This window comes from Cetorhinus maximus, chromosome 12, assembly GCF_964194155.1.
Source record: "Cetorhinus maximus chromosome 12, sCetMax3.hap1.1, whole genome shotgun sequence".
Lineage (NCBI taxonomy): Eukaryota > Metazoa > Chordata > Chondrichthyes > Lamniformes > Cetorhinidae > Cetorhinus > Cetorhinus maximus.
The window spans coordinates 109,430,393-109,442,968 of NC_135890.1; the positions used below are offsets into that span (position 1 = coordinate 109,430,393).

The 12,576-nt window shown below is 45.8% G+C and overlaps 1 protein-coding gene and 1 long non-coding RNA gene across 4 annotated transcripts in view; one reads left to right on the forward strand and one right to left on the reverse strand.

The window, feature by feature from the left end:
• Nucleotides 1–12,576, reverse strand: part of rph3ab (rabphilin 3A homolog (mouse), b) — a 157,071-nt gene that overhangs the window by 105,011 nt on the left and 39,484 nt on the right. For all 3 annotated transcript variants that reach the window (XM_078554379.1, XM_078554380.1, XM_078554378.1), the window contains exon 3: nucleotides 68–211. In XM_078554379.1, coding sequence (XP_078410505.1) covers nucleotides 68–211 — 144 coding nt within the window. The remainder of the gene's footprint in view (nucleotides 1–67; nucleotides 212–12,576) is intronic.
• The window catches only part of LOC144687847 (uncharacterized), a 61,332-nt gene that overhangs the window by 15,644 nt on the left and 33,112 nt on the right, over nucleotides 1–12,576 (forward strand). Inside the window, exon 2 of the long non-coding RNA XR_013578228.1 lies at nucleotides 4,915–4,975. This is a non-coding gene — a long non-coding RNA (uncharacterized LOC144687847). The remainder of the gene's footprint in view (nucleotides 1–4,914; nucleotides 4,976–12,576) is intronic.

Genomic DNA, 12,576 nt, shown 5'->3' on the forward strand with positions numbered 1-12,576 from the left:
CTGGGTGATGAACTCTTTCGCCCCCCCCTCCCCCACCAACCCCACCGCTCCACTATACAGGACTCACCGAATTCGTTCCTGCTCCATCTCCTCCATCTTCTCCGCTCGAGCAATCACCCTGTTGATGATTTCCTTTTCCTCCTCAGTCAGTTCCTCATTTTTCCGCTGCTTCTCCGTTTTGTTGGTGTGGACTGACCAGCCGGCCCCGAGTCTGTCACAGGTTTTCAGACAGTGTTTAAAGACACATTCGCAAGTACGTAGTGAATACCTCTGGCTTCAAAGGAAGCTGGACAATCACACCCTCCACACAGCGACTGGGGAGGGGGCGATTGACATACTCCCAGCTGGGTGGAGGGAAAGATTCTTCCACCAGACAAGAGCCAATCAATTCCCACTTCACATCCAGTTTAGGGTCATATTTAAAGGGATACTATGCGATGGGAGCACTTTTCTTCCCCCACTCCCTCTCCCCTTCACTCTTGATGGCACTGGCTTCTGCAGGCTATGGTTCCTTGGAAGCCAAGTGCCCTTTGGCATCTTATGCAAGTAACAGTTATACCATCCATGTGCCCATAGAGTGACTGTTGTCACGCTTTTCTCCACTGGGGAAGAAGCATCACATCAAGACTGAATGTGACTCCAGTCCCTCACCAACATGGTTGACCGTTAGCTTCACTCTGAAATGGTCTAGCAAGCCACTCAGTTCTAACAAATCACTACCAGCGATTCCAGAAAGTGGCCCACAATCACTTTCTCAGGGTAACTAGGATTGGGCAACAAATTCTTGCCTTACTAGCAAGGCTCAAAATCCCAAGAATGAATTGAGGATAAAAAAGCCAGAACGTTTCTTCCTTCTGGTGTCCACCTCATACCTTCCAGTGTTGGTGGTGGTCACTGTATAATGATCAGATAAGACACCCTGACAGATTTATGTCCCTCCCTGTCCCAAGGATGTGAAAGCGCTTGGTTGTATTAACATTGCTACCGTGACTAAAACCAAGTAACTCAGCACGGATGGGGGCTCAAACCTGGGGTCCTCCTTATCCGTGTGACCCATTATCACAGCAATCAGTACACTTACCGTCAACTGAGCCATTGTAGGATTGAGAAATGTTGAAATCATCACCAACGGTGACGCTAAAAATTCACTGAAAGCATTTTTTTTAGTCACCTCATGTCTGCTTTTAACTCTCTTCAATACTGTTTTCATTTGATTTGAAACCAGGGTATTTTATAACTTCTTTCACATGGATCTCAAGAACGTATTCACTTTTTATGAAGCTACTGTACATACAAGTGTACATTCTTACATATACTTTATGAAGGCACTGTATGATTAAGATGTATTCAAATAGATATTTTATACGGCCATTGTATATAAGATGCACCACCCCACTATAAGTCTACATCCCCATTCATTGAGGCCTTGAGCACACAAAAAAAAAATCGAGGCTGATGCTCCAGTGCGGTACCGAGAAGGTGCTGTACTGTTGGAGGCACTATCTTTCAGTTGAGATGTTAAACTGAGGACCTCTTTGCTTCCTCAGGTGCACATATAAGATCCCACAGCTCTATTTCGAAGAAGAGTACAGAGGAGTTATCCCTGGTGTCCTGACCAATATTTATCCTTGGTCATTATCACATTGCTGCTTGTGGGAGCTTGCTGTGCACAAATTGGCTGCTGTGATTCCTACATTTCAACAGCAACTACACTTCAAAAATATTTTATCGGCTGTAAAACGTCACGAAAGGTGCTGTATGGACGTAAGTCTTATATTCCTTTTAGGTTCTGGAGTCAGTGTCTAAACATGACAACTTGATTGGCCCTAGAACCTGGGTTAATTGACAACGACAACAACTTGCATTTATGTGGTATAATGGAGGAGAAGAGTCATATTGCACTCAAAATGTTAACTATTTTTCTCTCTCTACAGATGCTGCTATACTGCTGAATTTTTCCAGCATTTTGCTTTTATTTCAGATTTCCATCGTCTGTAGTATTTGGCTTTTATATTATTGCATTTATATGGTGCCATTAAAATCTAAAATGTTTTTTCTATAGTTTTATGGTCATCATTCCAGATTTTTATTGATTAAATTCAAATTCCACCATCTGCCATGCCATGGCACTGCCCTGGCTCTCTAGATTACTCGTTCAGTGACAATACCACATGTCACTGCCTTTCCCTGAAACATACGTGGGTGCTTTACACAATTGCAGTCTGGAGTTACTTGGGAACAGATGCAATCAACTCTGCTGCTCTTCTGCGAACATAAGAGAGCAGGATGGGGTGTTGAAAACTGCCACTTCCAGCATGATACCACCACCAAACACATCTCCCCTTCACCCCCCCCACCCACCCCCAATCCCGTCGGCATTCCGTAGGGACCATTCCCTCTGGGACTCTCTGGTCAACTCCTCCATCACCCCCAACACCTCATGCCCTTCCTACGGCACCTTCCTATGCAATTGCAGAAGGTGCAACATCTGCCCCTTTACTTCCTCTCTCCTCACCGTCCAAGGGCTCAAACACTCCTCTCAAGTGAAGCAGCATTTCACTTGCACTTCCCTCAATTTAGTCTACTGCATTCGCTGCTCCCTATGTGGTCTCCTCTACATCGGGGAGACCAAACGCAGACTGGGTGACCGCTTTGAGGAACACCTTCGGTCTGTCTGCAAGCATGACCCAGACCTTCCTGTCGCTTGCCATTTCAACACTCCATCCTGCTCTCATGCCCACATGTCTCATGCCTGTTGCAATGTTCCAGTGAAGCCCAACGCAAACTGGAGGAACAGCACCTCATCTTCCGACTAGGCACTTTACAGCCTTCCGGACTTAACATTGAGCTCAACAACTTCAGACCATGAACTCGCTCCTCCATCCTCACCCGCTTTTTTTATCCAACCACCCTCCCCCCGCCCATTTTTCAATATTCATCTTCATTTTTTAATTTTTATTTTTTCAATTTTTTATCCACTCATTTTTACTCATTGTTTTATCCCCACCTTTTATCCTATTTTCAATCTTTTTTCCCACCACCGTCCCCTCCCCCTGCCCCACCCACACAAGGGCTATTTATCACTTGTTCATGTTGCTCTTTCCAGAGTGCTTACCCATGTCCTGCTATTACCACATTCTGCTCTCTGATCTTAATGCCACCATCAGCACCTCCTTTAGCCAGTACCACTATCATTAACACCCCTTTGTCCTTTTGTCCATGACACCTCTGGCAATCTCTCCTTTGTCTCCACCTATCACTGGCCTTCTATCCAGCTTCACCTACTCCACCCCACTTAAACAGTATACATTTCATCACATTTTACTTATCTTTAGCTCTGAAGAAGAGCCATATGGACTCAAAACATTAACTGTTTTTTTTCTCTCCACAGATGCTGTTAGACCTGCTGAGTTTTTCCAGCATTTTCTGTTTTTGTTTCAGATTTCCAGCATCCGCAGTATTTTGCTTTTAAATTAAAATTTGAAACCTGATAATGTAAAGACCCTAATCTAATGATCAATGCATTGTGTTACTCTGCTCTATCAGTTTTGCATTTTTATATTTTACTCTGAAAAATGATTGATTGCAAAACTTACCTCATTTCAGCACTTGGCAACGATAGAAATTGATTTTAAATCACTAAACCTTTGATGAATGAATGAATGAATAAAATTATATCCTCCAATCAGAACAGAAGGTCTAACTGGAACTGGAGAGTTTCTAGGCAGTTTGGGGTCTCTTGGTGGGGATCACCTCTGCACAAACAAATGTATGTTTTTACTGAAAAGTAACAGCACACGGTATGTACTACAGCTCCTGCCTATGGGGGAGGTGGTGGCATAGCGGTAATATCACTGGACTGGTATTCTAGACAGACCCAGGGTTCAAATCCCATTCATGGCAAATAGTGAAATTTGAATCCAATAAAAAATCTAGAATTAAAAGTCTGATGATGACCATGAAACCATTGCTGATTATTGTAAAAACCCATCTGGTTCACTAATGCCCTTTAGGGAAGGAGATCTGCTGGCCTATATGTGACTCCAGACCCACAGCAATGTGGTTGATTCCTAAATGCTCTCTGAGCAGGACAATTAGGGATGGGCAGTAAATGCTGGCCTAATGAATAAAGAGAGATATTTTTGGAGCAGTCAGTAATTCCTTTCATCCATCCTCATCCTTACCATCCCTGTATGACGCAGTGAAAGGGTGGCCTCTGTGTCACCTGCTATAGTGAAGAGGTGGGCCACTTTGATCCTAAGCTGCAGAAAGTATGTAGATTGTGTGGGCTGCATTGCTCTGAGGGGGTAGTCTCTGTGTAGGGCTGGGACAAGAGGAATGTTTCTCACTAGTGATTTGCTGGCTCATTTGCTAGTTAAGTCAGAAAATTGCTGCTTCAAATCCCAGTCAAGGATTTGAACACACAAACTAGGCGGATACACCAGTGCAGTGCTAATGGAGTGCTGCATTGTCTTAGAGTCATAGGATGATCTCGCACAGAAGGGGGTCAGTTGGTTCATTGTGCCTGTGCCATCTCCTTGGTAGAGCTATCCAATTAGTGCCACTCCCCTGCTTTTTGCCCATCGCCCTGTCAATTGAGTCATTACTTGGATTAAATGTTAAACTGAGCTGGTTATTCAGTCAGGTCCTGTTTGAAGCTTGAGGTTTGATTAAATTTTTGGCCAAGTTCACTCTGGCTTTTCAGTGACTGGTTTGGTGTCGAAAAATTGCTTGAGTCTTGCTGATGAACCCTTTCATCATGAAGCTTGCTGCCTCTAAACTGTGATGAATGTCTCAGGTTGGCTTGCTGCCAGCTTTGCTTCAGTTGCTGCAAGTGTCAGACTCGTTAAGGTTATTTACAGTCATTAAGATACTTTATTTGACTAATTGCATTTTGTCTCCCATTGTTCATAGCAAAGGGACATGCAGCAGAGGAGAAAACTATCACCCAGTAAGGTCCCAGACCTAGGACATGGTACGTTTGGCAATTGCTTCTCTTCCATTATCTGCCCTGTCCCCTTCCCCACCTTGTTGCTTTGTGGGGATATGTAGAAGGTTTGCTCCAGTACCTCACCAACTGACCGCTCTTCATGTTCTGTGCCAGGCTGTTTAACCATGTGAGGGAGAGGGCCCACATCGGAACCAAACCCTATCCACCAAATTTTCACACAGGAACACTCTCTAGTCAGGGGTTTGCTCCATAGTCATGAGAGTCGGAGTTTCTGCCAGTCACCACTTCCCTTACCAGGGAGCCAAGGTCAACTTTGGAGTCTTGACTGTTGCACCAACTTAGATCAGCTATCTGTGCACAGGGCAAATATTGAATCATATTTTGAATCAAAATAGCCATCCTGTCTCCTCTACTGAAATGACCCAGAGACATGTTCCTTGGGTAAGGGGCAGTGTTGAGGTTACGACCTGGAAGGGTTTAAGCTGTGGCTGTGGGCTGGAAGGGGCCTAGCCGAAAGGTATGGGCTGAAGGGTTCACCCTGCCTTGTTTGGGAAATTGTGCAGTACTTTATCAGGCAGCAATACTGCAGAGAATGAAAGCTGGTTTAAAATGAAAAAAAACATTTTGTGTCCTGTCAGAGGACCGGGAGGTGGGAACAAATCTCTCCTGGCTTGGAAATGTATTGCCGTTCCTTCACTGTCACTAGGTCAAGGAGCTCCCTTCCTAATGGCACTGTGGGTGTACCTACACCACATGGGCTGCAGCGGTTCAAGAAAGTAGCTCACCATCACCTTCTCAAGGGCAGTTAGGGATGGGCAATAAATGCTGGCCTAGCCAGCGAGGCCCACATCCCGTGAATGAATAAAAAAAATTCCACATTCAGCAAATGATGCTCAGATTGAATATTGTCTTCTGTTATTCTCTTTAAAAGATGATCCTCCCTGTTGTAAATGTGCTGTTGATTATTATTGTATACAGAGGGAGAGACGCACAAACACATGTGAGAGGAGACTGATAAGGCAGCACTAGGACTGTCTCTCACCAGCCAACGGCTGTGCCTGTGTTTGAATGAGTTGAACTTGCAGTACAAGAGGAGATCAGCTTATTCAAAATCAGATACTCTTGGCATATGTGAAGTGCTGAGTGCGTGTTGAGTTTGTGGGATTGGGATTTCAGATGTCCTGAGAATGTAAACAGCCACTGGGGCTTAAACAGGGGGTAGGAGGGCACAGGGAAGAAAAGACACCAACGATTTGAGGCCCAGCACTGAGGTGGACCTCACAGAAAACCCTGTAAGCAAGTGTCCCCTTCAGTACCCATTAATAGCATTTGTTGAGTGATTGCAGACCCTGTTCGGCCACTTCTGACCAACTCTTGCAGAGAAAAATAATGGACACTCTGACATGGGGGTCCATTACGGCAGAGTATGGGGCTGAGGGTAGGGGTGGTGGTGTTGCTGCCAGGGGTGTGAAAGCAGGTGCGGGAGGATTCTGCCAGAGCTCAGAGCGAAAACAGGACAACAGCAGTTACTGCACCTGCACAAGATTTAAAAGCCCAAAATTACGTGTTGCCCTAGATGCATGCAGCCCAGAGCACAGGACAGTGGACTCAATTACAGGACAATCCTGTAAAATAAGGGATGGTTGGTCACCCTGGTCACTTAACAGGGGGAGGGGGAGGTTCCCTAATTAATTTTGCATAGGTCCTCAATGAGCCTTGTGACCAGACCCCAGCGGACCCACAGTTTGGGGCAGTGAGCAACTTGAGCACATGCCGACCGCAGCTTTCAGAGCCAATACATGGCATTGCATTATCATCCCTGACATACTTCATGTGAGAGACACAGAGGAAAAGAACTAGAAAAAGACAGAGAGAGAGACACACACACACACACAGATAGATAGAGAGAGAGAGAGAGATAAAAAGAGATGTAGAAAAGGATGGAAATAGGTAGAAAGGGATGGAGACAGGTCTAGATAGCGATAGACAGAGAGATAGGGAGATAGACAGAGCGATAGGAAGAGAGAGATAGACAGAGAGAAAGGCAGAAAGAGAGAGCAAGAAAGACAGAGAGAGAGAGAGAGAAAGACAGAGAGAGAGAAAAAAAGACAGAGAGAGAGAGATAGAGAGAGAGAGAGAGAGAGACATAGACAGAGAGCGACAGACAGAGAGAGAGAGCTAAAATGTTGGCGGTGGGGGGGTGGTGGAGTTCGCCCACGATACTGGTGGCCATCCTGCAGCAATTTAACACTGGGAGCAGCCTTAATTGCTTTAAGACAAGACTTCTTCCCCTTTGTCTGGAGGAAGTCCTGCCTTAGAGAGCTGCCAGCCAATCAGATTGGCTCTGCAGTCTCAGGCACTGTTGAAACTTCCTCACATGAGCAGAGATTGGGCCGACTAGGCCCATATTCACTGGAGTTTAGAAGAATAAGAGGGGATCTCATTGAAATGTATAAAATTCTGACAGGGTTGGATAGACTGGATGCAGGGATGATGTTTTCTCTGGCTGTGGGGTCCAGAACAAGGGTTCACAGTCTCAGGATACGGGAAATTTAGGACTGAGATGAGGAGAAACTTCTTCACTCAGCGGGTGGTGAACCTGTGGAATTCTCTACCACAGAGGCTGTGAAGGAAAGTCGCTGAATATATTTAAGAAGGAAATAGATAGAATTCTAGACTCTAAAGGCATCAAGGGGTATGGGGAGAGAGCGTAAATATGGCGTTGGGACAGAGGATGTCATGATCATATTGAATGGCAGAGCAGGCTCAAAAGGGCCAAGTGATCTACTCCTGCTTCTATTTTTCTACGTTTCTGTGTTTCAATGGAACAACAATCATACCCAATGCCGAGGCGCCTGGACTGACAGGTAAGTTCAGGGTTGGGGGTTGCAACAAAGGATGCGAGTGGAGATGTGGGGTGCTGAGGGCAGTGGTGGGGGGTGGGGGGGGGGGGGGGGGGGGGGGAGGTGCCAGGTTCAAGAGGCTGGGGGGGGGTGTTAAGGGGTGGGTATGGGGTGGGGGTGGGGCGACCTTTGTAGAGGGGTGCTCCTGACAAGTCCAGGGGACCCCTCCCAAGAAGGCTGCTCCCATCTTTTCCCAACAACAGTCTACGTAGCTAATGCTGCCAGGCTTTTCACATGGCATGGGCCTCCCACCCACCACTCGTAAAAACCAGTTGGGGTGGGATAAGGGACTGAAGTAGCCATTATTTGGCCACTTAAGGGCCTCGATAGGGCCAAGTCCAATGCCTCCCTTGTCTTCTGTAAAATTTCAGACAGGTCGGAGCGGGTAGCAGGTGGATAGGTGGCAGGAAGGCCATCAGCTGAATTTTAAGTGCCCCCCCCTCTGCTGGTGGGGAAGCATAAAATCCAGCTCATGTACAGAGATTATAAAGCCAGAGTGGGAGAACCGTAGACAGTGAGAAAGAGTGAGAGAGCTGTTTACACAGGGGGAAAGGAGAGAGAGAGAGAGAAGACAAGTGAGCAAACCATACACTGCAAGAGAGACAGAGACAGTGAGGGGCCCAGAGATATAGAGAATGAATGAGAACAGGAAAGAAAAAAGGGAGAAAAAAAGAAAGAAAGATAGAGTATCCAGGTAAGAGAGATAGTGATGTTCCTTGGATTAATGCAATTAATCAGAAAGAATGAAAAAAGACGCACGTTGTTATGCTCCTCATTAAACTTTCATATGCTTCAGACAGCGTTGCAAAAATATACCAAACCAGAATATGTCCCATAGAAACATTCCATTATTCTGCCAATAAATTAAATGCTGACCTCATCAGACACAGCACCAAGGTGCAGGGGCTTGAGTTTCTCTTTTCTGGTTCCAGGGTTGTGAAGGGTCTATTAGTATTCTGCTGCCGTAGCTCTGTCTCTGTGTAGCCAGTTCCCACATTAAAAAATAAACAGACCTACCTCTCTGTCTGTGGAGAATTTATGGCAATTTCTCCATGTTCCAAAGCCACATTCTCACTTATTAAAAATCTATTACAATCTCACTGGAAGGAAGAAGGAGAGAATGGCAACATGTCCCCTGAACGAAGGATCATAAATTATTACATTACAAATTGCAAAAGGAAGAATTTACAAGAGAACTGCAAGGCTGCATAAATATGGCATTATCTTCAGCAAGACACTGATGAGGAATTAAGTGACGGAGCTCTGGTGTAACAAGTAGGGACATGCTACACACACAGACAAGTTCCATCTTGCCTTCTTGTTGACTATTCCCTTCTTATCACTTAGCCCTCCCCTCCCCCCAACCCTAAATTATATTTCTTTCCCCCCTGAACCTGTTGGCTAAAGCAGGACTCCAGTATCACTGACACCAGTCCACCGCCCCCCCACCCCGGCCATTGTATTTCACCCACTGACATTCGTCATGTGTCTGACTACTTGAGTACGGTGGTGGGGTTGGAGTGGGATGGGGGGGCGGTGGAGAGGGTGCACCCAAACCCAGACTGAGCTGGTCCTCACACGATGTTCACATCCACACACTTTAAAACAAGGTACCAGGGGACAGCAGTTAGACACAGGTAGCCTGGCTAACTCTTTCCGAAACATCTCAGGGGCACCAGGGGCCACTGACTGGGCTCCTATCACCTGTTGTTGATACTTTAAAGGGTCTGGGTGATTGACACTTTTATTGCCCCGTCATGAAATGACCTTTTTTTTTAAAAACATAGTGGAAATTATTTTTAAGTTCTTTCACTGGATGTGGGGGCTTTGCTGGCTAAGCCAGCATTTTTATTGCCCACTCCTAATTGCCCTCGAGAAGGTAATGAACGAATGACTTTTTTTTAAAGCTTTATTTGCACATCCTACTGTCACTATAGGGTTCATTGACCTACTGTACACTGCACAGAACCATTGGGTCCTTGGCTTGGCATGAGGGGCCGGGGGGGCTCGTGTGGGTGGAGGGGCATAGCTTGGCAAAGGGGTTGAGGAGCCATGGGCGGTGTGGGGTGGGGGGCATGAGGAGGACCTCAAACTCACCTTTTAAAAGATCCCCCCATGCAGACGAGGCTTCACGACTCCTCTGAGGGGCCGTGAACCACGACTCTTTAAAGACCCTGGCCTGACATGCCAATCCCTGTCATGGAGCCAGCAGGGTCGGGAGGGCCAAGTTCAGGCTTGTGACCCGGAACCAGCCCGCACCTATTAAAGGCACTCCCGAAAATCAGACAACCTGGGAATGGAGTTGGGAACCTGGGAATCGGGACCCGCCCACCATTTTTAAAGGGCGACCAAGTCGTCCTGAAAATCCAGCCTAATATCTCCTTACATGGCTCTGTGTCATACTTTGTTTTTTTTTTAAACACTCCTGTGAAGCTCCTTGGAACATATTATGTTAAAGGTGCTACACGAGTTGTTGTTGTTGTTGTTGGAGTCTTTGATCCTTTACTGGTTGCGAATGGATCCATGGAGGATGGACAGATGGCAGGAATATCGCAAGAATGAGTTAAAGATCAGAGGGAGGTACAGGCAGAGTGCTCCAACAAAGACTAACGTCAGTCAGGCTTTTAATTAAATACGACAGGAGATTTTGTCAAGACTAAGATTAGAAATGATGGAGTAGTTAGAAGCCATCTTGTTTAAGTCAAGTACGGTGAGCTATTTATGTGAGGCAGCTTGTCACATTTTATATTATTACGCAAAGTTGAGTTGTTCCAATTGCACTAAAAGTGCAGAATTTATACCCTCCCCCACGGTGAGTTTGATGGCAGGAGAGCATCTTAGTTGGATGGGAAGGTGGGAACCTGCCACCTTCTCATCTCCACCCCAATTACGTCCAGGGTGAGAAGGCTCATGGATGGCCTTCCTGACCCAATTGAGGTATTAATGCCCACTTAAAGACCTCATCGTGCCACCAATGGTAGAAATCCATTAGCGGACAGGGGGACTTGCTATGCGGAAAGCATGACAAACAAACCCTGGTGTGTTTGCTTATGGACTCGCAGGGGAATGCCTCGTTCAAAGACACTTGAGTGTCTGAGCGTGACATCTGGCATTGAGAAGGGGATAGCTGCTGAAAGCCATCATCCAGCCTTTGCTGCCACCCCGCTCAACCCCCTCCCCCACGACCCTCCCAACACCACCCCTTTGGAGGTGGTGGCGTAGTGGTATTGTCACTGGATTGATATTCCTGATATTCCAGAGACCCAGGGTAATGCTGTGGGGACCTGGACTCGAATCCCACCACGGCAGATGGTGAAATCTGAATTCAATAAAAATCTGGAATTGAAAGTCTAACGATGACCATGAAACCATTACTGACTGTTATAAAAACCCATCTGGTTCATTAATGCCCTTTAGGGAAGGGAAATCTGCTGCCTGGCCTACATGTGACTCCAGACCCACAGCAATGTAGTTGATTCTTAAATGCCCTCTGATTAGGGATGGGCAATAAATGCTGGCCTAGCCAGTGATGCCCACATCCCATGAATGAATTTTAAAAAAACTCACCTGGGTCCCTCCTTGGGGCGTAGTACTGGCAGCAATCACTGCCTCCTCAATGGCTCTGCAGAGTACAGAAGAACTGCTAGTCTATGATTGGCTGTCAGCTCTTGGTGGGTGGGTGGGACTTCTGCTTGATCCCGAATGGCACTTAATTAAAAAGAGGCGATGTGAGGCTCTTGGCCAAGACCCCAGTCACCTCCATTAAATCCAGCCCAATAAGCCCAATCATAACTGCTATACTTACCATGAGATGAAGCAACTTATTGATCTGTAATCAGGCTTCATCTTACTCTGTTTTCTCAGTCAATCTTTGGAATGATTACAGTGAAAGCCATAAAGATCTGGTTCAGGTCACAAAGGGGTACTATTGTTACATCAGCAGCTTACACTACCATACAAGCAGATGTAGGGCAGTACAAATCACTTCAGTTAAAAGTAAGATGTTCAGAGTGCCCACAGGGGTGACTGATGTTATTGGACCTGTAAAGGTATTTCGAGCAGACTCTAATTTTTACAAACTATCGCGAATTCTAATGCATCACGATTTTTATTCCTGCCTCTCGAATGTGATGGTTTAAACATCCTATCCAATTAATTCCATTACTATTGATTTTAAACATACATTATCCACACCCCTTCCCATTGATTTTCCATTATCCTTTTGGATCAATTCTGCCCTACTTATTTCAGGTACCTTGCTTCCATATTTTAGATCATTTTTGTGGTTGCTTCTCACTTTCCAAGGACTAGAGAACATTTTCACTGGCTATGATTATCTAATAAAGCATTGATAGTGTAAAGAACATATTTTAATTTTTCTTGGACTGTAGCTTTAAGATCGGACTGTGGCTTTAAAAACTACCATGGCTGCAGTTTAAAAGAGGTCCAATGGAGCAGGAAGAAGAAAATCTACAATGTTGCTATTATGGAACAGTGTGTGCCAGGTTGGACTGCATGGTGCTGGAAAGGGGACCTGGTTTAAAAGGGAACTGTCTAGTGACAGTGTTTTGATTGGCTCCTGACCAAATGGCCAGGTTCTGTGTGAGGATAATGCAGTAGATCAGCTCCTAGCCTGAAAGAGAAAAGACCTGAATCCTCTCTCTCCTGTGTTTTGTAAGACTCCAGTAATCCTGTCATAGTAGCTAGCTGGCCATTCCTCAC